Source organism: Hippichthys cyanospilos, chromosome 2 (assembly GCF_059441005.1).
Source record: "Hippichthys cyanospilos isolate Australia breed blue-spotted pipefish chromosome 2, RoL_Hcya_1.0, whole genome shotgun sequence".
Taxonomy (NCBI): Eukaryota; Metazoa; Chordata; class Actinopteri; order Syngnathiformes; family Syngnathidae; genus Hippichthys; species Hippichthys cyanospilos.
The window spans coordinates 9,307,368-9,331,570 of record NC_142370.1 but is presented as its reverse complement, the minus strand read 5'-3'; the positions used below and the strand labels follow the sequence as shown (position 1 = coordinate 9,331,570).

Sequence of the window (24,203 nt, the reverse complement as noted above, 5' to 3'; positions counted from 1 at the left end):
ACTACGAAATGAAACAAATATGTTTTATTAAAAAAAAAGAATCATTATCCAACTATATAAACCCTCCTCCATTATAACAAAAATGAATCAAAAGAGCAAAACACGAAAAAAAACGGCATTGGTGTGTATTTTCTGCGCATGCGTACCAAAGTGAAACTACAACTCCCAGCAGCAAACTAAGGAAGTGAGACCGCGACGTCAAAACAGACATGGAACTGTTGACACGGAGTTGGCGTTTTATTAAGGACAAACATTCGTTTTCTTGTTTGAACTAATGCTTACCAATAATGGGATCTACTAGAGTACACGTTTTATTGTGCCTCATTGTTTTGTTTCTTTTCCCGTGCTTGACAGAGTGCGAGACGGGAAAGACTTTGAATTTGTTCAAGAGAGATGACGAGGGAACAGGGGTTTTGCAGAAGGATTCTTCTCTTCCTGAGAAGCACATTCCATCAACCAAACATGATTTTCAAGATGCTCGTGATTCACTCGATCGACCTGAAGACACACTGGCAGCCAGGTTAGAGCCTATGGTTTGAGTGCATTGTTGTGAAGTGATTTGTAGAGCTCACAATGTTAATAAGAAACACAAAAATTGGTTAACCAAAATAATCGAAGTCTATCTTGTTTTTCTGTCAACGTCATTCATTCATTCACCTACTAATGACGCAGCAACAGGAATGACTGAGCCAATTAGATTTTGTTTTTTGATGACCTTCCGTCATGTTCGCAATACTGTACTGTGGATAAAACCCATGACCTCTTTTCTATTCCACTTTTTTCAAAGACCGATGCCAGTACGATTACTCCATTATTGAGGTGCTTCAAATTCTGATACCAATTACCGATACCAGTAGTACTTTTGATGCACAATTTTAAACAAATCTTATGTTTTCCACTGTAGCATTTTTCTTAACACTGTATGAAATGTAATGGCTATTTACATTTGTTCACATTTTGTAGTTCTTAACAGTCAAACGACTTCAAAAGAGTGGCTGATACTAATATTGACTGCTTTGGCAAGTAGAAAAAAATGCCACGTATTGGGTAGTCACCCATCCTTTTTATCTTTTTCAATAACTAAAATTACTTTGGTGTACATGCGTACGTATACGCACACACATACTGTACAAAAACCGGACATACTTATGAAGACACCAGCCAGGATGTTAGCAGTACAAGAACTCACTCAACAAGTTGTCTCCAATATTGATAGCAAGTATTGATAGCACTAGTACTTTTGAGTCACTCCCGTCTGAAAAAAACAAAACAAAAAAAAAACAATGACAGCTCGTTTTATCATATTATATACCTATCCATTCCAATGCAGAATTATCCCATAGATTTTAAGAAATTAATATACATTTTCTATTCTCCCAATTTGGAGTTTGCTAGTTTGTAATTGTAAAATTGCTCCAAGTGAGCAGCTGATACTTGTGTCAATTGTCTTTGCGAGTACCCCACTTTGATATAAAGCCAAGTACTTGGTATCAGTACTCAGCCATCCAATTTTTGCAGGGTGAATGGCAACTTTTTTAGGTGAACACAAATATGCATGCCACAACTGTTCCCCTTGCAGGCCATCCACTCGATTTTTAAAACTCATTCTCTTGTCGATTGTGGGTAAGCTAGGGCCTCCCTGGAGGGTAAATCTAGATTTAGTTTTGTGTGGGCCCACATTGATACCCTTAGCTGTGATGTAGCTGTTTGGCTCTGGTTGGTTGGTCAAATGTCACGAGTAATGTAGGTACGTCATATCAGTAAGTCACATGACACATGACAAGTCTTTCTGATGACTGAAAATAGATCGCACAAGACATGTAAATATGGAAATGATAATAATAAAAAGCCAAATGTAGGAGAAGTGTTTACAAAACGCTTAAATATAAAATGTATTGCATTAAATGTACTCTGGTTAGTCAATTGTTCAAGAAGAGTTTTGTTTGTAAATATCTCTCATTTTGCTTTCATACTGCTCTGTTTTCATCTTGTAGCAAGACGAATGACACAGAGATCCACACAAATGAATCCATCCACTCAACATCATTGTCAACTAAGCCAACAATGCTTGCACCCCTGAATCCCAAGGCCATTCTTCCTGTCCAAACGGGGGTCCAGGCCCAAGAAGAAGAACAGTCCAATGGACTGACCATATTCTTTAGCCTTCTGGTTATTGGTAAGTTGTCATTTTTACCTGTCATCTTTTAATGGCACAAGAAAAACAAAATGCATTTCGCTCGTGAACTTAAATGCATCCACTTTGAAATAAACTGTATTTTGCCGTACTATGCCATATTTAATGCAGGAGTTTGCGAACACGTATGACACATGCTTGTTTTTGTACATCATTTATTCTAGTGCAGCGATGGGCAATCTTTAATCCTCAGAGCCACTTTTATTGTCTCACAGGGGTGAAAAGGAGACCCAGAGTTTTTAGTTGACAAGTCAAAGTCCAGTTTCAAGTCTCAAAAACTAGTGACTTAACTCTGTCATGAGTCGACATCACGAATCCCCATCACTGATCTTCATATCTACAATTGCATTTAGAAAAAACGCACAAACTACTGTAATTTCAATTTAATCTTTGTGCGGTATTTTGTCAAATTTTTTGACTTTCCTTCATGTGAAATGTCATTGATGTAAAACATTTCACATGAAGGATACCAATACCTGTCAACCTTTCTTATTAATGTTTGTTTTATACAAAATCATTGAGTCAGATGATGTTTTTCCCTTATGCCCTAAGAAGCACAAAATGATCTACTCTACTGTTGCTCTTTTCTGCTTGTTGTTACCTCAGGTATTTGCATCATCTTGGTTCACCTGCTTATCAAGTTCAAGCTACATTTTCTTCCCGAGAGTGTTGCTGTTGTCTCCCTTGGTGAGTTTTTGTCCAAACTTGCAATACTCTTGACTCACACAGCTTGCTTTCCTCACCATCATTTTTTGTCAAAACACCATGCACCAAATGGCAGACTTTTTCTTTTGCTAATAAATTAGTGACATACAACTGTGACAGGTCACAGGAAGCAACTCTGAACTGCTTAAAAAAAAAAAAAAAAACACCTTCATATCTACATCACGCTAACCCTAACGCAAAGGAATTTTCTCCTGGGTAAATCCTGCAATTTTTTTTCAGATATAGTAGTGATTTCTTGTGCAATTCTACATGCTAAGCCTCAGTACTTTCTTCCACAGCCGCCCAAGCTTATGTGTTATTTCAAATATAAGTCTGCGCAAAGTTAGCAACGAGTTGCGTGACGCAGATCCTCTCCTCCTTGGTAACAAAGAAACTACACTATTATCAAGTAGCCCTTTCACCGAAGTTAAACAAGGAGTTGATAAGCATGGTAATGGTCAATGTAAAATGGTCGAGAAATAACCCAGACTTACCAGTTTGGTCTAAAATAATCTTTTCATATGAGTACATCTAGAAATGTGTTGCGAGTGGAGAGCACCATGGCGAAGACCTCAAGATTAAATTAATTAAATATTTATAATATCAGCAATGGTATTTTGTACCTCTGAGTCCTGAGTTTTGACATCTACGTACTGTACACAGTAATTGGTCTCAAAATTACTACTACAGTATTTCAAAGTAATTTGCTAAGGGACTGAAAGGGATTACACAAAACAACTATATTTTTTGAATTTCAAACAGGTCCTATTTCCCTTTTTTACATTTAAAAATCTGAAATTCTCCCAATATGATTTTCTCAAACACATTACTGTTAATACATACATAAACTCAATTAATATCATGATATGCATTCAGTCAAAGCAAAAATATTTAGATATTGTCTTACATTTATTTTACAGTATAAACATGCTGGAATATATTACTGTATATCTTGTCTTACTTGAACCATTTTAGATGGGCTTAAAACTGCTTCCTTCATACGATTTCGTTGTGTCCCTGCATTTATTATTAGAATCACAGCTTTATGATTTTAAAGGTATGATATCAATTTCTGACATATGTGAATGTTACTGTATATTGTGAATAGTGCACTGAATAGGAAAAAAAAAGCAAATTGAATCAAAATTGTAGTATATATCAGAATTTTCTTAAAATCATTTCGCCCCGATGTCAGGTCAGGTGTGCTTCCTCAAAGTCCTTTGTTTTTTTTCTCTCTAAGCTATGTATGATTTTTGGGAAGTTGTGCTCTTTCAAACTCAGTGCTGTGTCTGTCTGGACCCCCAAGGGCTTTTCCTTTTTTGTCCCTTGCCCCCTGAACGCATTGAGATGTGGGTGTGTTTGGAGCAGGACTCTGCTGAGGAGAGATAACAATGTGGCAACAAATCAGGGAGACACTGCTTTTCCTTCCTTATCTTTGCTTTTCTCATTCATTCATTGTCTGCCTTCCTTTTCACCATCCCAATTCATATGCTCTCCATATCATCTTGCTATTTCAGTGCTCTCTACATGTTTGTGTATCCTCACTGTTATGGTGAGTGTCTTTCTGCAGAACCTTGTAATGAGCAATAAAAGCCCATGGGAATTTTCAGTAACTTAAGTAAAAGCATCTCTATTTAGAGTATATAACGTTGTGATGGGCAAGTACCGATACCAATTCTCAGTAGCAAGCCAATACCTGACCTTATTTCAAAGAATTGGTACTTGCGATGGCCACCAATAATAGTAGTGGCCTCTCCCAGCAGAGTTTTACAATCACAAATTACAGTTTAGAGCAGGGGTCTCAAACTCCAGTCCTCGAGGGCTGCAAACCTGCATGTTTTCCATACTACTCTCTTAAACACACTTGATTAGAATTTTCAAGCTCCTGCAGAGCTTGCTGATGAGCTAATAATTGGATTCAGCTGAGTTAATGACAGAAGCATCAAAAACATGCAGGATTGCCGCCCTTGAGGACTGGAGTTTGAGACCCCCGGTTTAGAGGAATAGAAAATAATAATAATAAAAAGAACAATCATGAACTAATAAAAAAGCAAATTGGAAAATATAGTTGTTTTTTATGTGGAAACTTTGTGTATCAGAAGTAATGACAGATGAGTCTGGATACTTGGTATTGGTATCGATTTCTGGCCTCATTTCTTAATTACAATTAAGGACAAATTAGTGGAATAGAAAATTACTATTACTGAAATTTCAAGGAAAAATCCTTTTTTAAAATTTAAACATTTTAAAATGTAGGTATTACTCTAAAATGATCATGAAATAACATGTATATGTATATATATATATATATATATATATATATATATATATATATATATATATATTACTCGTCTGGTATGGATCGTGCTTCATCTGCATTGTGGTTTGATTAAAATGTTATCATATATTAGGGCGGCAATTACAATTATTTTTATAATTTGTTAATCTGTGAATCAATGAATTGGATTTTCAAAACAAATGTTTCAATATCCATCCCTTTATTAAAAAACAGGACATTTTCTAAAATTGACTGCTGAAAATAAAGACAATTTGAAGACCTTGGAAGTCTCGCTATAAACCATTATAAATCCGTTATAAAAAATAATTAGCAATACATTTGATTGTCGTTTTATCATTGTGCTTCTATCATACATTAATGTGGTACGGTATTTTTTTTCTCTTGTCTCGATTTTCCTTCTAGGGATTCTAATGGGGGGGTTCATTAAGATCATCGAGTTCCAAGAATTGGCAAACTGGAAGGTACAGTTTGACTTTCCTACTGTGTACTCTACACACATACTGTGTACCTAAGGTACAGTCTGTATTTTTGCATTAGCATGTTCTGTCCTATTTTTCGTTCTTATTTTCCTCTCTTAGTCTTGTCGCAAGAGTTTAAACCTAGATTTCCGCTCTTGATACCTGAAAACACTGTTTGTGGCTCACACATTCTGCTTTGCAACCTTGACTGCACCCCCTGTTGTTTTTCTTCTGGGGCTTGCATCGTTTAATTAACATTCCTTGTTCTCCAGCATCAAGTGAAAGAATGCATGAACAAGAGAGAGAAATCATACAGAGAATGAGGGGAGCTAGGGGATAGGTTATGTCAATGTTTTGTATACACAGGGACCCATTGTTGTTGGTTTTTTTTTTTTTTTCTAACCCAGACCCCTTGGGGATGTCTATCGTCACCAACCTTAGTAACATGAGACCCATTCCCCCCCTCAAAACTTGCGTTCTAAACCTCCCAAAAATATAAACAGCATGGCGGATATAAATAGTAAATATTCTTCAAAAAAGAGCATCTGTTTTTCACTCTCTGCCAAAAGTGAAAGTTACACAAACAAATAGCCTCCGCTTGCTTAATTTCAACATCATATACAGTGTTATTTCTAATTTGCACATTGCAAAAATGTTCTGCTGTTTTTTTGTGAGGGAGGCTCGAATGGATTCATTTCAGGGGGAAAGATGATTTGAGGTATGAGCATTTGAGTTATGTGCCAAACATTGCATGTCAAGGCACCAGTCTACATTCTTTCATCTCCAACGACTTATTGCAAATCTGTAAAAGTCGGTCTGTTCAACAGAGGCAATCTGTTCCCTGACTTCTATTTTTTTCAAGATTTTTTTTTTTTTTTTTAATGAGGGTTCAGACAGGATTCTCCTTTATGCTTCAAGCAATCCTAAAAGCAGGCGTTCTCTCGCTGGCTCTCTCTGAGAGCATGTTTCTAAAAGTTGGCCCATTTTCCAAATCTATCAAGCCTTCAGCATGGCTCCACAAAGTAGCAAGGGTGTATGGACCCCCGAGGCATCCGCATCCTGGCTTTCCAGGCTTTGCCCTTGCTTTTCACCATGAATTGGCTTTCTCGATGCCCGCTTCTGTAAATTCCCCCATCTGCATTTATGCCCCCCCCCCCCCCCCCCCAAAAAAAAATCCCTTATTCTGAATTCCCTTATTGGCTTTGAGGTCTGAAAAACTAAAACGCTGCTGGAAAGTAACTCTGGCAGTGGTTTGTCTTTTGGAACAATGCATATACATCAAGTGAATTCAATCTCGTCCCTGAATGTAGCTGTCTTTCGTGTTGCAGCCTCATGGGCTTTCTCCTGTGAATTTCCGTGGTGTGTTTGGAGCCCCAAAGGGTAGCGCATACTTTTTTTTTCCAAGTTATTAGATCTCTTCACACCAAGAAAAGAGATAAACACAGCGGTTTTAATTGTGGTTTCAGGGCCCTTTTTTTTCCCCCTCATCAAGTGATCTTGTCACATGGGAACCTGAGCTAAAATGTCTTCCTCATCTCCAACCATCGTCCTGCTCACATTTTTGTTGTTGTGGCACAGTCTTCTCTATACTGTAATGTAATGCAAAATAACATATCATTTTGGGACCTAAATCGCAACCTCAGATGTCGTGATCTAAGGATCACCAAAGGGAAACAGGCAGTCGCTAACCATCGCTAACGTGAAATGCAGAGATGTGAAAGACCCAAAATAATAATTAATTTGAATGTGAAATAACTAATATGTCATTAACAAGGCTTAAAATTATTATATATACCTCTAATTCGATATAGCAATGTATCCTTCCAGAGCATTTGCACAGAAAGTCGTAAAAATATACTTTCCGCCTTATTGCCTCTTTGTTGTCAACAATGAAGCAGCGTGGATAATTTTTCTGGTGGACTTTGACGTGTTATTAAATGGAAACAACGGCTTGATTTGTCTCCTTAAGGCCTTAAATATGTGCTTGAATAAGCCGGTATGGATGTTGGTATGTGGGGAGGTGGACAATGAAGGGCAACGCTCCACGCTCTGATCTCACAACAGTCATCACTTGGGTAAAGAACATCCCACGTAAGATGATCAGCAAATAATCTCCAAATAGCTCTACTTCAAACAAATTGGTGAGGTGCACAGATCAATACCCATGGAAGAGGAACAATGATGTTTGAACAATTGATGAGGAAATAGGAGAGGATGTCCAGGTGTTAGTTGGGAGGAGCTATTCGGCTTGTCAGATAATGATGATGACATTTAGGGCTTTTCAACAATTCAATATTCAGCTGTGGGAAAAAAAAAAAGCATTGAAACTTCAAATCATTTTATTGTTGCAACATTAGTTTCAGCATTTGCATCTACAAGCACGTGTACATTGCCTCGCACTTGTCTCTTTTACCCCCCCCCCCCCCCCCCATCCATAACTGCAACAGTTTATTCGATATACAATGAAGAAATTTGTCTAATAACACACACCATGTGTTGTAATTGGACACCCATGATCTATGTAACCACTAGTTCGGGGTAGACTTATAAACACGTTTTTGTAAAATTCATCCAAATTGAAGTATAAAAGAGGGGGTCGACTCATAAGCGAGGTCTTGCCACCCATGAAACATTTTAAAAACCTTTAATAAGGACTGCCTCTCTCACAAAACATCTTTGTGGTCTTTGCATCATGAGAGTAATAGCTTTTAATGTTTGCATGTATTAAAAGTTTTTTCTTCTTTTTCAAATGTAATTATGTCTCCTATCTGCAACATCATTTATTTCAACTGCAACTCACTCCCTCATGATTTCACATGTAGGGCAGTCTCGTGATTGAGTGATTGACCCTGAATTCAACCTTTATTTATCCATGTAATTGAGAACCAATTCTCATTTGCATTGCCGACTTGGCTGCAGATGCCAGAGGGGGGAAAAAAAAGAAAAGCAAATCAAAAGGAATGCATGTGCTACAAAGCAACATAATAACCCAGCACACAGGTGTCCAAGTCAAGGCCCTGGGGCGGGATCCCGCCCGCCAAATAATTTTATGGGGCCCGCAAAATGCTGATTATGACTTCCAAGTTTCAGGCTAGAATAACACATTTTAAAGTTATTTTTATTATAATGAAGTTATTTTCTACTTTTACACATGTTTTGTCACCAATATGTCATTTGAACCATTTTCATTTTCAAAAATCCTCTTCATTCTCCATAATACATTCAGGAAAACAGATTCACGTGGTTCCCATTTCAAATTTGAAATGTTCATCTTAGTTACTCTAAATTTTGGACTATAATCCGCTACTTTTTTCTCGTGCTTTGTGTGGCTCATCAGAAGAGAGAGAGAAGAAGACACTATCAAAATATTGATTTTGAACTTGAACTATTTTACTCTCCACCAGTTAACACAATCGGGCAGGTTACTCTTGTGTTTGCTGTATTCCAACAATGCAAGTGTGTCAGTGTTAATTTGAAAATATGGTGGTGTTCATATTTCTAAACATGCAGGTATGTTCAGTCTCTCCTGATGTAATGATGTTGATGTGAGCAGGTAGTTTGGAGAAAAAAAAGGTTTAAATTAAACAACAACAAAAAGAACCTTCCATGAACCCTCTTTTTGTGTAAATATCTGATTCTGAACTTGACAAAAATGAATTTTCTGTTAAGGAGTTGTTTGTGCCGTTTATAATTTGGTGCGCCTAATAGTTTGGAAAACATGATATTTTGACCTTGGAAAAAGAAGTTGCAAGAAGTGGAACAAAAATAAAACTTTGCACGTTTGTGGAAACAACATTGTGTTTTTTTCCATTCAGCCATTGTCAATTCAGTAGTTTGTGTAGTTATTTTTTTGGTTGACCTTTCAACTGATGCCGACTGTATTTATGATGGTGTTTTTAGTCACTTCAGTACACACTTTTATTTTACGATGAAACTTGTGCAAGCATGCAGAAGAAGTACGGCTGTCAGGCTGCTGTGCATGCATGACCTACCATCTTCCGTCTCAGATGTTAATATTCATATTTGACCTTTCACTTTCCCTGAAAGGCAAAGTTATGGTAGAGCGCTAACCTACAAGAATTTTCGAATGGCGGTATTTATCACATGCGAATGAGGAAGTATGCAAACGAGAATGCGCTGCCTCCAACATACAATCTCTGTATGCAATCCGTTCGCTTGACCTACTTTGAAACAGCTTGTTAGTTGGAGTAGTGAGCATTTATGTCGGCATGGTGTTTTAGGGTCTAAGTACTGAATAAGTGATAAAATGGACAAGAAAATAGGGTCATATTCATTGGGAATTTTTCTTCATTTCAAGCAAATCCAGGTGTACAGTACTGCATTATTTTGTCTGCTTTAAAAATGAAAGATTGCCCCTTTTTATATACATCTGGAAAAATGGTTGTTTTAGTTGCGTGGTTTTTCTCAGTGATGTACTTCAATGATTATTTTTTTCTCAGCCAAATATCCCCAAATCAGCGCAAAGCATGTGACGTAAAACATTTTTCTTGTCAAGGTAGGAGAAAATGAATTGGAACATGAAGCAACTGTTTCCCAAACTGTGTTAAATTGAATTCTTACAAAATATGGCATTCCTTAATTTTGATGCTGAATAAAATACACCTAGAGATACCACACACACTAACAAGAATGGGATTAAAAATAACACAATTTCGGGTCTATAAAGGACCGACGTAATATTTGGCTCTATTGACCCAACGTTCCCTGCTGTTTTGCTTGGGGCATATTTTCTTGTCCCAGATATCCGCTTATTAGTGTACACATCAGAATAAATATGTCACGCAAATCGCAGCTTCAAGTTTTAATGCTATACTGCAACTGCTGGTCTCCACTCCTGGTACACGACGGTTCGATTGCTAAATCAAGGTGCTAACAAACAATTTAATTATGCTGGCTTTGACATAAGAAACCATTTGATTACTGGTGGCTTGAGCGTGGTTCTAGCTGTGTGTACCATAAATTAGGCGCTAGCTATCAGTGCTTCATTGCACCATGTAGATCATGGACCATGTGTGATCGATGTAAATGAAGGCACACTTTGGTGCTGACAGCCTGGTGCACTTGCTGCTCCGACTAATCACATTTTAACAACCCATGTTGAGTCAAATATGTTGTTTTGGCCAGCAAATTTGTCTCATAGACCAAAATTTATGAGGGGATTTGTCAAAATGTAACTCTAAGGTTTAAAGAGTTCTAGAGAGGAAAGTAGTCTGGTGCTAAGCACAGTTAAAAAAAAAGAATGTTGCTCATCAAAAATGTATAAAATGTCTTAATTTATAATGAAGTGGAAACGTGTTATTCGGTCTTCTGCACTCCCAGCTGACTTTGGGATACCCTGAATTAGTTGCCAGCCAATTGCAGGGCACACAGAAACGAACAACCATTCACACACCCAATCACACCTATGGACAATTTAGTATGTTCAATACACCTGCCATACTTGTTTTTGGAGTACGGGAGGAAGCCGGAGAGAACCCACGCAGGCCTGGGGAGAACATGCAAACTCCGCACAGGAAGGCCGTAGCGAATTGGATTTGAACTCGGGTCAACTGTGAGGTGGACGTGCTAACCACTGCGCCACCGAGCCGCCACCCCAAAAAAAAAATATATATATATTTTTATCTGAATACTTGATATTCGATTAATATTTTCTGCGGTATATCCTAATACCTAAAATACCGGACAGCTGCAGCCCTATGTCGAGGTATCAAAAAAGTAGGACTATGGGCTGCTTTGACCACAAGAGGTGGGTTTTCCATCTGTGTTGGTGATGGGTGTGCTGTGCCCGGAGCTGATGACTGCAGACTGTGTTTGCCTCCATCTGCTCGTGGGGTCATTGGGGCACAGAAGCTCGAACAAGCTGTCAAGACTGCCGCTTCTACACAAAGGGAAAGATTGTTGACTAGATGGACTAAATATGGAGCAGGCCTCTTCGATCTTTCTGACAGGAAACTGATACAAATGTCCAGTCAGCCACCACCCAGAAATAGATAGTTCCTTCTCTTGCTTCTAATGCACACTGTGTATTGAGTTCAAATGCACTAAAAGGAATTATGGACATTCCGCTGCAGAGTTTGTTGCTTGGCCCCTTCTTGCATGATTGATAGATTTTTTTTTGTGTTTGTGTGTGTGTGTGTGTGTTTAATGCTGCTCATGCAAGAACACATGGTCTGTCATGCACAGGCACAGTGGCAAGCAGAGAGCCATGCATGGGCACATGATGCCTACGCCTGACCTAGGCTGGCCCATTTAACTGAGATGCAACAATGATTTCATTATCCACCGAAATGATCAGAAAGCCAAGGTCGCAGGGAGCTTGTGCGCGTGTGTGCGCGCGTGTTTATGTCTATGGATTATTCTTATGGGGTTATTCACGTGTCTTTTTATAGAATATGTGTTTGAGTCTGTTTATAGTTGTGTCTAAACACATACATGAATTTGCTGGCATTCACTATGTGTTTGTGTGTGCGTGCGCGCGCCACTCATCCAGAAGCAAACGTGCTAATATGCTCTGTCAGATAAAGCACCGTTTCTTGCCGTTCAAGCTTGGCTTCCCTCGTCTAAAGCCAACTCTTATAAAGTCAGCTGATGATTGTTGCCACTAGTGGAATGAATAAGAAATACTTTTGCTGGATTTAATATGAACAAGAAACACGTGTTTGGTTCACATTTTCTGTGCTGATTACCATCAAGATGACTTTTTGGATAAAGCTACGTTTGTAGCTATTTACCCAAGCAAATGTGCGGAACTAAATTAGTTCAGTAAAGTAACAAATCCGATTGAAGTTACTTCCTGAAATTGTTCTGTCTGATTACGCTCCTTTTGAATTTGGTGGTTTTTAATTTCAGGATGTTAAAAACGGCTCAGGCGAATGTGCATGTTGAATATACAGAGCGCTACAGAGGAGGCCTTTGGCTATTGGGGAATATTTAGGCCTTGTCTACATGTAACCGGCTAATTTAAATTCACAAAGACTCCCCCTCGCTGTTGTTGTTTATTTAAAAAAGTCGCGTCAATATGAAACCACTTCGTGTGGTTTCAAATTCGTGTACAAGCGTGCTAAGTCGCTTGGGGGTTGTAATGTCGCGAATTCTGTCCAATCAGAACAAACTTTCGCCTCTGACGTGTCCAATAAGAAAGAACTTCTGCATCTTCCCAGTCTTTGGCGGGGAAAAAAAACAAACAAAAAAACAAGAGTAGCTCGATGACGCAAATCCCGGTTGAAGCTGGTCACACGCAAACACCAAACCGGAGGCTTGGGCAAATATCCACTTTGGCCGGAGGTTTTGAAATATTCAATTTTGATGGAAAAAAAAAAAAGGCCGGCCACATAAAGCAAAAAGAGCAAAAAAGGAGATATTTACGGCCAGTTTGCCAGAACTGGGTTTTTATTCTTTTTTTTTTTTTTATTTCAATAAAAAATGAAAAAGCAACCAAATAATCCAGAATATCCAGGGTAGGGAACTCCGGTTCTTCGAGAGACATGTCCTGCCTATTTTCGATGTATCCCTTGCCTTTCACACCTGGTTCAAATAATCAGCTCATCAGCAAGCCCGGTAGAAGCCTGATAATGATCCTAATCATTTCAGTCAGGTGTGTTGAATGTGAGACACATCAAAAACAGGCAGGATATGGCTCCCTACTCCTGGTCCAGATGTACACAGACATTACCCACAGAAAAAAATGCACATGAAAAAAATAGACACGATATTAAAATACATTTCCGAGGTATTGGATTCAGAGTCGGTATCGGCAGATACTCAAAAACTGAGTCGGACTTGAATCCTTGTGATCGAGATCGAGGTCCCTTGTTGATTTTTTTTTTTTGTTGTAAATGACATCTATAATGTGAAATGTTGATTCTAACTTTTGGTCTTTTTGTTTCCAAAAAGGAGGAGGAAATGTTTCGACCCAATATGTTCTTCCTTTTGCTCCTGCCACCAATCATCTTTGAATCGGGATATTCTTTACATAAGGTATTGTACAGCGGAATACCCATTTGGTGATACAAGTTGTCGTTCTTTACCTTTGTAATTTGTGTCATTTCAAGTGTCCACAACAAAATCAAGCATCTGTTATATATAACCGGAGGTAATGACGAACAAACTGCTTCTAATTGTCTAGTTAAGCACTGAACAGTGAGTGGCCTATGAAGAGAATGCTTTTGCTTATGCATGAGCAGATGGACACAAGCACTCTCTTAAAAAAAATACAAAGAAAAAAAAAACAGTTTTTACAGTAACTTGTTATGTTGTAACTAAAGCTATTTAAAAGCAAGTCATACAAACACGTAACAATGTTTCGTTTTAAAATGGTTACTGGGATTACCGAATTGTCAAATCGCGCACACCCTCCCAGTGACTCGCTCCGCTTTGCCTGTTTATTATTCTATGAGTGCCTTTTAAAAAATGAAAGAATCTCTCAGCTCAAATGATTTTCAAGTTATGACCCTTTAAAGTGTGGGGCCACGCCCACTTTTGGATCCTAGGGATTGCTCACTAAATTCGGGAACACATTTGGAGGTCCTCATCTTCTGTTTGAAAATTCTGTGTGGAATTTGCCACATTTATGATTTTTTAAAAAAAGGGATGATGGTGAAAAAAGAAAAATATAATAGAAAAAATAAACAAATTTTGGGTTGACTTCGCCTTTAAGGAGCACATTTAATATTAATGTGTTCTGCTGGGAACTATGAATTCATTTGGCGTGTCCCATGAAGTAATGTTATGATGGTGGCTATCATGGTATCAGCAATACTAAAGCTGTATGTCCCTTTGTGTTCAGGGTAACTTCTTCCAGAATATTGGATCCATCACCCTGTTTGCTGTGATCGGTACAGCTATCTCGGCTTTTATTGTTGGTGGAGGCATTTACTTCCTTGGACAGGTAAGATGTGCACAGGCCAAATTTGGTCATGGGAAAATCACTGTGTATTTCAGAGCGTGGTATTATAAGTTATTTCCTCATTATATACAGTGCCCATTGTATTGTATTTTTCTGTTTTTTTCCCCCCTCAGGCGGATGTGATCTACAAGATGACCATGACAGATAGGTCAGACTTTCCCATGTTTAATTATCATTACAAAGCCTTTATCGCAATGTACTGTAGTAAAGAAGTAAAAGGCAAAAAGGAGTAAGAGTAAATAAACCAAAAAAAGAAAATCATGCTTGAAGTCTTCCAAAACACGTGAGCCATAGTTTAACCTTTTGGCCACAATTCCAAAAACTAATTTGGACTCCCAAATCACTCCGCCAGCCCCATTTATTGGCTTTGCCTACTGATATCACTGCAAATTCACTCATACAGTATTTCTACTTGCGGCGTGGCGATAAACGTCCCGTGCATAATGACAGAATGTCATGATGTGTCATGGTACAACGCAGACACTCTCTCGGTCTATACAGTACATGTATGGAATTTATTGACACTATACAGTATGAGAAGGTCTTTTGTCAAGATGAAAGGGATTTTAAATCATCCCATAAATCAATCAGTGTTAGTGTAAAACCTCTGGGCTTCTGCTTGAAAGAGATTTAAAAAAAAAAAAAAGGAAGGTAGGAAAAGCCTACTAAAAGAGCAAAACTATATTTTCTCAAACATCTTTGTGGTTTTAAATATATTACGGTTTAATTTAACTTTCCCTCTCACAAATTGTATTTTTCTTTCTATCAAGTTGTGCAGTTTATAGGTCACATTAACGGTGAAACATGTTTGGAAATTTTCTGTCTTGGTCAAATTTTGGATTTGTTTTATTCACAAAAAAACTGGAAGTTCGATAAGACTGTGTAGAATCTTTCTATTTTTATTACATGTGGTCTCACGGGACACCAAAAGAAAACTAAAATTAACATTTCCATTTTCCAATTCATTTCATGATTTTTTTGCTACTCAAATTCCTTTCCTCAACTTGTAACGTTTTGAAAGTAGTTGTTGATTTCTTTTTGTTGCTTAAAGGGCAGTCAAAGTCAACTCAAAGTTTTCTGCACAATAATATATATTGTGCTCCTCCACCTCTCTAAACACCGCATTGTGATTAATTCATCTCAGGGGGTGGCCATTTTGTCACTTGAGTCATCCAAGCTTTTCCTCTGCTTTAGTTTTGCCTTTGGCTCGCTCATCTCGGCCGTAGACCCGGTTGCTACCATCGCCATCTTTAACGCACTCAATGTGGACCCTGTGCTCAACATGTTGGTTTTTGGTGAGAGCATCCTGAACGACGCAGTGTCTATCGTCCTTACAAAGTAAGAGTCCTGTTACACTTTGACTTATACATTTGTCACAACTATAGTGTTCCCTCGTTTTTTGTGGTTGATAAGAACCAGAAAACTCCCATGATAACAGAATTCCGCAATGTAGGACATCTTCAGACTCAACGTTAGGACTGAGCGTGAGGGTATCATTTCAGTACACTTAATAGGCGCTGCTGTAAAGTGCCGACGGTCTTTTGGGAAGACAGAAAAAAAAATGCGAATCATTGAAGCTACAAAAAGTGAAGCGGAAAGTGGCGAAGGAACACTGTATATATAAAAAAAAAAAAACGTATTCTCATTTATTTTTAATTGTTAGAAGCTCATTCCTGCCATTTTTTAAAATGTTTTATCAGCGTTAGAAAGTTACCACCAGTTTGAAAAAACAATACAAAAAAACATGCATGGGTAAGCACTGTTTAAACACAGCTTGACGAAGTCCACGTGGCAATGGGAATGTAAAGATTGACTCATAAAATTATGAAGCTATTGTTTACTCGGACTTGACTACATGTGCTAGGGATGGGCGAGTACTGATAAGTTTCGGTACCTGGCTAATGGTTTATTCAAGCCAGTATTGGTACCTGGCTAATGGTTTATTCAAGTTATTGGTACTTGCTTGGCATCCAATACTCCAGCCAGCTGCTTCCTTCAAAGCAGTTTATACAATTATTACAATTATTTATGGAGTACTTGTACTGGTTTTGGTCTGAAAAAACATGGTGTCTTAACTGGTAGTAACTTCCCAAATTTAAATCACTGATGGAATTTGCCAAAACTTTCAACACATTTTTTGAACTTGGCAAGCTGTAACTTCATCGATTTATGCCGCTAGTGTAGAATTAGAAGTCACTACCTCAATTTTCATTTATCAACAAAAGCCTGCACCTCTGTGGGCCGTCATCGTGGTGGAGACGTTTGTGTGTTCCAATGATCCTAGGAGCTAAGTTGTCTGCGGCTTTATGCCTCTGGAAGGGTCACCCATGGCAAATAGGTCCTATGTGAGGGACGGAAGTACGAACCCGACTAACGCTACAGCTAATGGATGGATGCATGGACATAAGCCTGGTTTTGTCAAGACATGAGTGGCTAAACACCACTATACAGTCACATTCTGTACTCTTTTGTCTTAGCAGTTGGTAATTGATTGATTGGAGTTTAATAAGTCATAATCTGTCATTTATCATTCTAGATCTTAAAGACTACTCATGTAATCAAGTGAGGGTCAGTAATAATTCAAACGTGACATTTTTGTTTGCTCACTGACCAATGTGTAATTAATTGTTGAGAAAACAAGCATATGTTTAATTACTTTTTTATGAATGCTATCACATCTTGCTAATTAATGTTTTATTGTGGCAAAACATTTTGTATTTGAGGTTAAAGTTAAGTGTTTAAAAGGTCTAATATGATAGAGGTCATCTCTGCTCGGTAAACAGTATTGTGATGGTATGATTATGCTCACCGAGATGTAAACACACCCTTTGCAATTGTTGAGTAAAATAATGGAATTTTCCTGCCCTCTAGGGTCAGTCGAAGGTATTACTACTCGTTGTGACCATTTTGTCATCTCTGCCTGACGTTTTCAGCACTGCTGAGGGCTTCTTTTCTCGCTCCGACACAAGCAAGGTAACTGGCTGGGAGACATTTCTGCAAGCTGTGGGTTATTTCTTCAAAATGTTCTTCGGTTCTGCTGCTTTGGGGACCCTCACAGGACTCATCTCTGCTCTTGTATCCAAATATGTTGGGTCTGTTGCTGTACACATTGATTTTAAAGCAGCCTCATTTGAAACTCCTTAACTTGCCCACCAGTTTCTAAAACACTTTGACTTGAGGAAGACTCCCTCACTGGAGTTCGGCATGATGATAATCTTTGCTTACCTTCCGTACGGCCTGGCAGAGGGTATCAAATTATCTGGTAAGGTGCATACGCGGAGATTGACTGAGATTCTTTATTTTCATGTATGGTTTTAATATTTCATGTGGTCCACTCTCCATCTACAGGAATTATGTCCATCCTGTTTGCGGGAATCGTCATGTCGCATTACACCCATCACAACTTGTCCCCCGTCACCCAGATACTCATGCAGCAGACTCTGCGCACTGTGGCCTTCATGTGCGGTCCGTTTTATCCTCCTCAATTTCCTCCATTTTACATCACTAATTGCCATTAATGTCGTTAACTTTCGTTTAAACCTTTTCTTCCAGAGACGTGCGTGTTTGCCTTCCTCGGTCTGTCCATCTTCAGCTTCCCACACAACTTTGAAATATCGTTTGTCATATGGTGCATCGTAAGTGTTTTTGTTATCTCGGAATTGACGTTGGTGGGTCATGTCTCACCAAATTATCTGTTTGGTTCATTCCAGGTGCTGGTTCTTCTAGGCCGTGCCGTCAACATCTTCCCTTTGTCTTTCCTCCTTAATTTTTGCAGAGATCACAAGATCACACCCAAAATGATGTTCATCATGTGGTTCAGTGGTGAGATTTTTGGAAAGATAAACAGAAAGTCATACGTGAATCCGGTGCTTTTCAACAAATAGTTTTTCAGCCAAGTATCCCCTACGGCCCAAATCATTTTTGAAAGTGAGACGGAAAAACAACTTGAAAGAGTACTGTGCCATTCATGTCTGATTTATTAATCTTGAGAACTCCATTTGTAGTGGTATTGCTTGGCCACAAAAGCCCAGGGCCCAGATCTGGCCCGCCACATCATTTTATGGGGCCCCCGAAACTAAATTAACAGTGTCACCTTCCGTGAGGCATGGTAGAATTTCAATTGTTATATGTAAAAAAAAAAAATGTTGATAAATTGCATGTATTTCTTTTGTTACTAAACTTATGATTACAGTATATTGAAAAATTTGTTATTCTTGATTTCTGAAAACTACCCTATTTCTCAGAGTACAAGTCAACCTCGCTTATAAATCGACCCCCCTTTTGTACACCTGACTGAGTGGTTACATAGATCACGGCTGTCCAATTATAACACATGGTGTATTTTATTAAAAATTCCGAAATCACGGTACGAAATTACGGTACTTTTAAGACACATCGAATAACATACTGTCACTATGGGGGTCGGGGGGGGGCAATGTGCACATGTGCATAGATGCAAATGCTGAAACTAGTGTTGCAGCAAAGAAGAATTATTTGAAGTTTCAATGACTCTTGATTTTTCTGTTGTATTGCTTCATCTTTGAGGTTTGCGGGGCGCTATCCCTTATGCTTTGAGCCTGCATCTTGGCCTGGAACCCATCGAGAAGCGGCAGCTCATTGGCACCACCACCATCATCATCGTGCTCTTCACCATCCTCCTTCTCGGGGGCGGGACCATGCCGCTCATCCGCCTCATGGACATTGAAGACAGCCAGTCGCGGCGCAAGAACAAGAAGGACGTCAATCTGAGCAAGACGCAGAAAATGGTAACGCGCGTGCGCATGCATGTGCGTGCGGTGCATTGATCCAAGCTGTGCCAACCTCTTCATCTTTTGCTATCCCGCTGTTGAGCTTCTCTTTAAGAAGAAAAAGCATCAAAGCGTCGTGGATGGTTTTTCAAGAGCACGCAAGTTTACACAATGCAAAGCGCTCTCATTACAGAGTGGCAAAGTTAACCAATAATGAATCTCCAATTTGATAACGAGTCAACATGACTGTTAATAGTCAGTGAGCCGGTTTGTTTTTCTAGATATTTTTGTGGAGCTTTTACACGGTCCTTCTCATGTGAACGCTGCACTCCAAAGGGAGCAAGATCAATTAAGCTTGCGTTTCTCCCGACATCTTAAATCCCCTTTGCACTCCCTTGCCTCCCAATTCTTGAGATGCTATGTGATCTCCACACAAGTCCTGTCATTTAGAACTGTTTTTTTTTTTTTTTTTCATAGTCCACCCCTCCTTCATCCTTTTTCCCTTTGGCTAGTTAGCCAGGCCTTCATTCATTTCTCTATTTATCTTCCCCCTTTACCCTCTTTTCTCTCCCACCAGGGAAATACTGTTGAGTCGGAGCATCTATCAGAACTGACAGAGGAGGAGTACGAAGCTCACATTTACCAAAGACAGGATCTGAAGGGCTTCATGTGGCTGGATGCTAAGTACCTTAACCCCTTCTTTACCCGGAGGCTGACCCAGGAGGTAAGATATGGCGCGAGAGAGCTCAATTCTCAGCCACATGGGAGCCCGCGTCATGACTTTGCTGGCAATCCTTTAAGCCATTTAAAGTAGCCTGTGTATGGCGGAATGATGCATGAATCAAGCAAAGTGCCAATATTCAATTTGTTTATTAATATAGCCTTGTGGGCAGCCTGTGTGATATTTAATTGGATCCCACAAGGTTAAATTCAACCTATTTACTTTGCCTGCCACACGTTTTGTATTGATCATTTTTTGTGCGAGTTTAGCATTTCTAAAACAAGATATTCACTTGCTGGCTAAAGTTGTAATGTTTCTCTTTTGAAGAGCAACAACCACACTGCATTTGTGATCTTCACTTTTGTATCGGAATGGCGGATGAAAATTCCGCAACAATCCAGTGGGATACAATTCTAATTTTTATACATATATAAAAATATTCTTTGTACATACATCATTGCTGTCAAAAAAAGTTTTTTATTAAACTCCCGCATTTTTCAGACTGTAAGGCACACCGGATTATAAACCGCAACAAAAAATTTTTGACAGAAAATCTATTTTTCTCTGGTATAGGCTGCGACGGAGAATCAGCCGCCAGTTGTGGCATCAGATATTTACGATGAAAGATGGTACTTGGAAGTTTGTTAAATTTTTGTTTTTATTTAAAGCACAGACTGAACCCACCTGCATGTTTAGAAACATAAGCAGCAGCATCATATTTTAAACACCGACACACACTGATGTTAAAATACTGCACCGACACAACAGTAACCTTGCTGCTTGTGTTTACTTGTGGAGAGTGCCCCCTGGAGGCGAGTAAAATAGTTAGAACTCAAAATCAATACATCAATTACATCTTCTGTCTCCCTTTGTTTATTGGGAAATTGCCCTGGACTATAAGCCGCAGGGATCAAAGATCGAGAAAATACTAGCAGCTTATAGTCCGAAATATACAGTAATTGATTGATTTTCCCAATTAATAACATTTTTTAACAACTATTTTCTTCTATGAAGATTGTAACAAATTTCTTGAGTAAAACCTTGGAATTAACATAAAAATCAAATAATCAATATTACATTTAGTAGACCTGTAAAAGCGCTCTTTGATAATTTAATATGATTCTTTGCCTGTCAAATACAGCTGTTGAACAGAACTACCAAATGCTACTCATTATTATGGGTATTTTTTTTTTCTTATAATCTTCTCATAGAACTAAGTATTACAAACCTTTCACTTAATAGTTCAAGTTTAGGTTAGGTCGCCTATCAGCATCACACTCCATCAGTTTGTGAGGCCCTGTGGAGGGAAATCGAGCATGGGTGTTTTGATCTCAGATGCTATGTCAAAGATGTAAAACTAATATGGTGTTTGAACTTGCCTTTGCGATTTTTTTTCCCAATGAGCCGTCAAGCATCTTTTTCAAGGAAAACGAACATTTTTCTCTGATTGTGCCGGTGTCTCTCCTCTAAGTTGCAAAGTTAGCAAAGTTCAGCTGTCGGAAATATATCAACTGATTTGAGGCCATTTTTTTAATCAGCATTTTAATCAACGTTTTACTTAGCTAACTTGTGTTCAACAGGACCTGATGCACGGACGGATCCAGATGAAGACTCTAACCAACAAGTGGTATGAAGAAGTTCGTCAAGGTCCCTCAGGTTCAGAGGATGACAACGATGAGGCCGAGCTTCTGTGAAGCGGACAATTTCAGATCGCTTGGTAAATACAAAGCGCTCACATAGTGCATGGCATGTGAGAGTCAAGAGAGTCTTCAGTCACATGTGTTTTTTTTTGTGGAGGGGGGGAGATTTTGAGGAGTTTGGGATGCTTTCACCCATGAGGACGTTCAGCAACTGTACACGCAAACACTGGAGGCCAAATATTTCTGTGAAAAGGATTATTCCTTACTTGAATGCCACATTGTCTGCAGCATAATGAACGGTTGTTTCGGATCACTGATTTTAGACAGAACTTGGCAAGTTCTGAGCGTTTGCCACTTTGAAGGGACACATTCTCTGAATGTAAAGAAATACGAGTATCTTTTTTTCCCTAGTTTTGCTTTTGTGAAAGTTTTTTTTATCAAGTGAAGAATGTGCAAAAGTGTCATTTTATATTTATTGATTTTTATTTTTGTCCAGGTTTCTTAAATTTCTATGTATCATCGTTGGTTTGAAGCATACAGAATGAGGGTAAAATATCTTAATGAATGAACTCACACAAAAAAAAAAAGAAGTTGCAATAATTTCCGAGTCTTGGTCCCAGATGAGATGTTTGATGTTTATTTATATCCCAGTGCAAGACAGCCGTCGCGACACTGTGCTTTAAACACAAATGGAATTGTGTCTTTGGGAGATTTGACTGTGCATCGCTAATCAAGGTCAGCACAAATAAATGTATTTATTCATATGTTTGTCTTTCCGTGGGTTTAAATGCTTTTATACAATCGCCTAAAGCAATGCAGGAATAAATGATCTCATAAATCATGTGAAGTGTTTTGCATTCATGGGAGCTAATTTGAATGCTTATTTTTGTAACTTTGAGAAACTTCACAAGGTCTTTTGTTGATAATTATACGTGACAGGTGCATTTAGACTCAGCCTTTCATCGTGGCTTTGGATTGACCACACAGAGGGGAATGTTTCAAGATTTTGTTTTTCATAATCCTGATTTGACATTTGAAAGCTAATTATTGCGTACAAATACTTGTATTTTTATATTATTTTAACTATACTAAGGACTAGTGCTGTAGTCATGACCACACCAACCGAGACCAAGAAATTAAAGATGAGAGCGTATCAGGCAAGACCAAGACTGCATATATCAGATGAAACATCAACATTGCCACTTTTTTCATTCGTGACATTTGCACAAAAACGAATTCTGCTGTTTTGTATTTGAATTCGTAAAATGAAACAATTGTCAAATCTAAGGAAATTTGCAGTGATGTGCGGGCCTGTCGCTGACGGATGCCCGGTTTGCCAGCGAAAGCCGGACCACATAACATTTGTAAAATCCCCACCCTTGGCGGAGACGAATGATCACAGAAGGGCGAGTTAAAATAAAAACGGATTGCTGATTAGTTTGTTTCGACTTGAACAAAATGGCGGACTGAAGGGGCCCCGGGGTGCCGACAAACAATGACGGCGCAGCAAAAATGCAAAAGGTTCTCATCTATTCAAATTGTCATTTCACTTATGCACATTTGCTGAGGTAATGATGATAAACATAAAAGAAAAAAATCTGTCCATCCACCAAAATGACTTTACATTCAAATTCTGTATTTGTTAGTGTATGGAGTAAGATTTGTAATGCCTTTTTGCAACCTCTAGAGGGGGTCTGAATCCACAGAGTCGGTCAGTGCACAAGCAATACCATATCATATGAGTTATTCTTTTTATCAGAATCATTAACAGTTGCAGATAACCCTCGTACTTTGCGTATCTTTTGATACATACCAGGACATCGAATACAACAATACAAAGGAATAACTCACGAAAACAAATGGATGACCTTTGTCTGTACCTTCAAGGGCGACATGGATGAAGTCCTATATGCTCCCTGCATTCTGATGATGTGAAATGTAGTGAAACGACACAGCCGCAGAATCCAAGCCAGCAGTCACTCAGATTAAATGGTACAGCATTCGATTTTCTCTGCAAGCCACATTTATATAGGACATACAGTAACGATTAAAATGTTAATTTATGCTATACTATATTTTGCTATGTTATGTTGTTGTTATCTTATACTAATGTGACAAATGACCGCCATCTCTGTGTAATTCCCCCATAGAAAAATGGAACGAGTACTATTAATGCGGATGTAAAACCCCTAACAAATAAACTCACTTCAACCTATTTTATCGCCCACGCTTCTTTTCCCAACAACAATTTTTGATCTGTGATAATTAAGTCGAGCTTTTTGGGCAGGTGTCAGCGTTTGAAGCATGACACTAATTTTGACACATTGGCGTATTGAAATTCAGCCTGCCTGCCTTCATTTTTAAAATGAAACTTTTCAGACAATGAGAAAGAGGGGTTCACTGAGTAGAAGATGAAATAGAAGTCGCGAGGAGAACCTTGAGCTATAATGAAGTTTTATCGATATGCTCTAATTTGAAGGTATACTTTTACCAGAATTTCAAAAGATACTAA

General features: G+C 38.6%; 1 protein-coding gene across 1 annotated transcript; it reads left to right on the top strand.

The window, feature by feature from the left end:
• The first annotated feature begins 194 nt into the window (after positions 1-194).
• Positions 195-23,907, top strand: slc9a8 (solute carrier family 9 member 8). Its single transcript, XM_088408797.1, has 16 exons — positions 195-520; positions 1,995-2,176; positions 2,801-2,881; positions 5,601-5,659; positions 13,571-13,654; positions 14,463-14,564; positions 14,696-14,730; positions 15,777-15,920; positions 17,516-17,657; positions 17,739-17,844; positions 17,931-18,047; positions 18,135-18,217; positions 18,293-18,404; positions 19,128-19,348; positions 19,908-20,054; positions 21,632-23,907. The coding sequence occupies exons 1-16, from the start codon at positions 288-290 to the stop codon at positions 21,743-21,745; spliced, it is 1,962 nt and encodes a 653-aa protein (XP_088264923.1). The 5' UTR covers positions 195-287; the 3' UTR covers positions 21,746-23,907.
• The last annotated feature ends 296 nt before the right edge of the window (positions 23,908-24,203 follow it).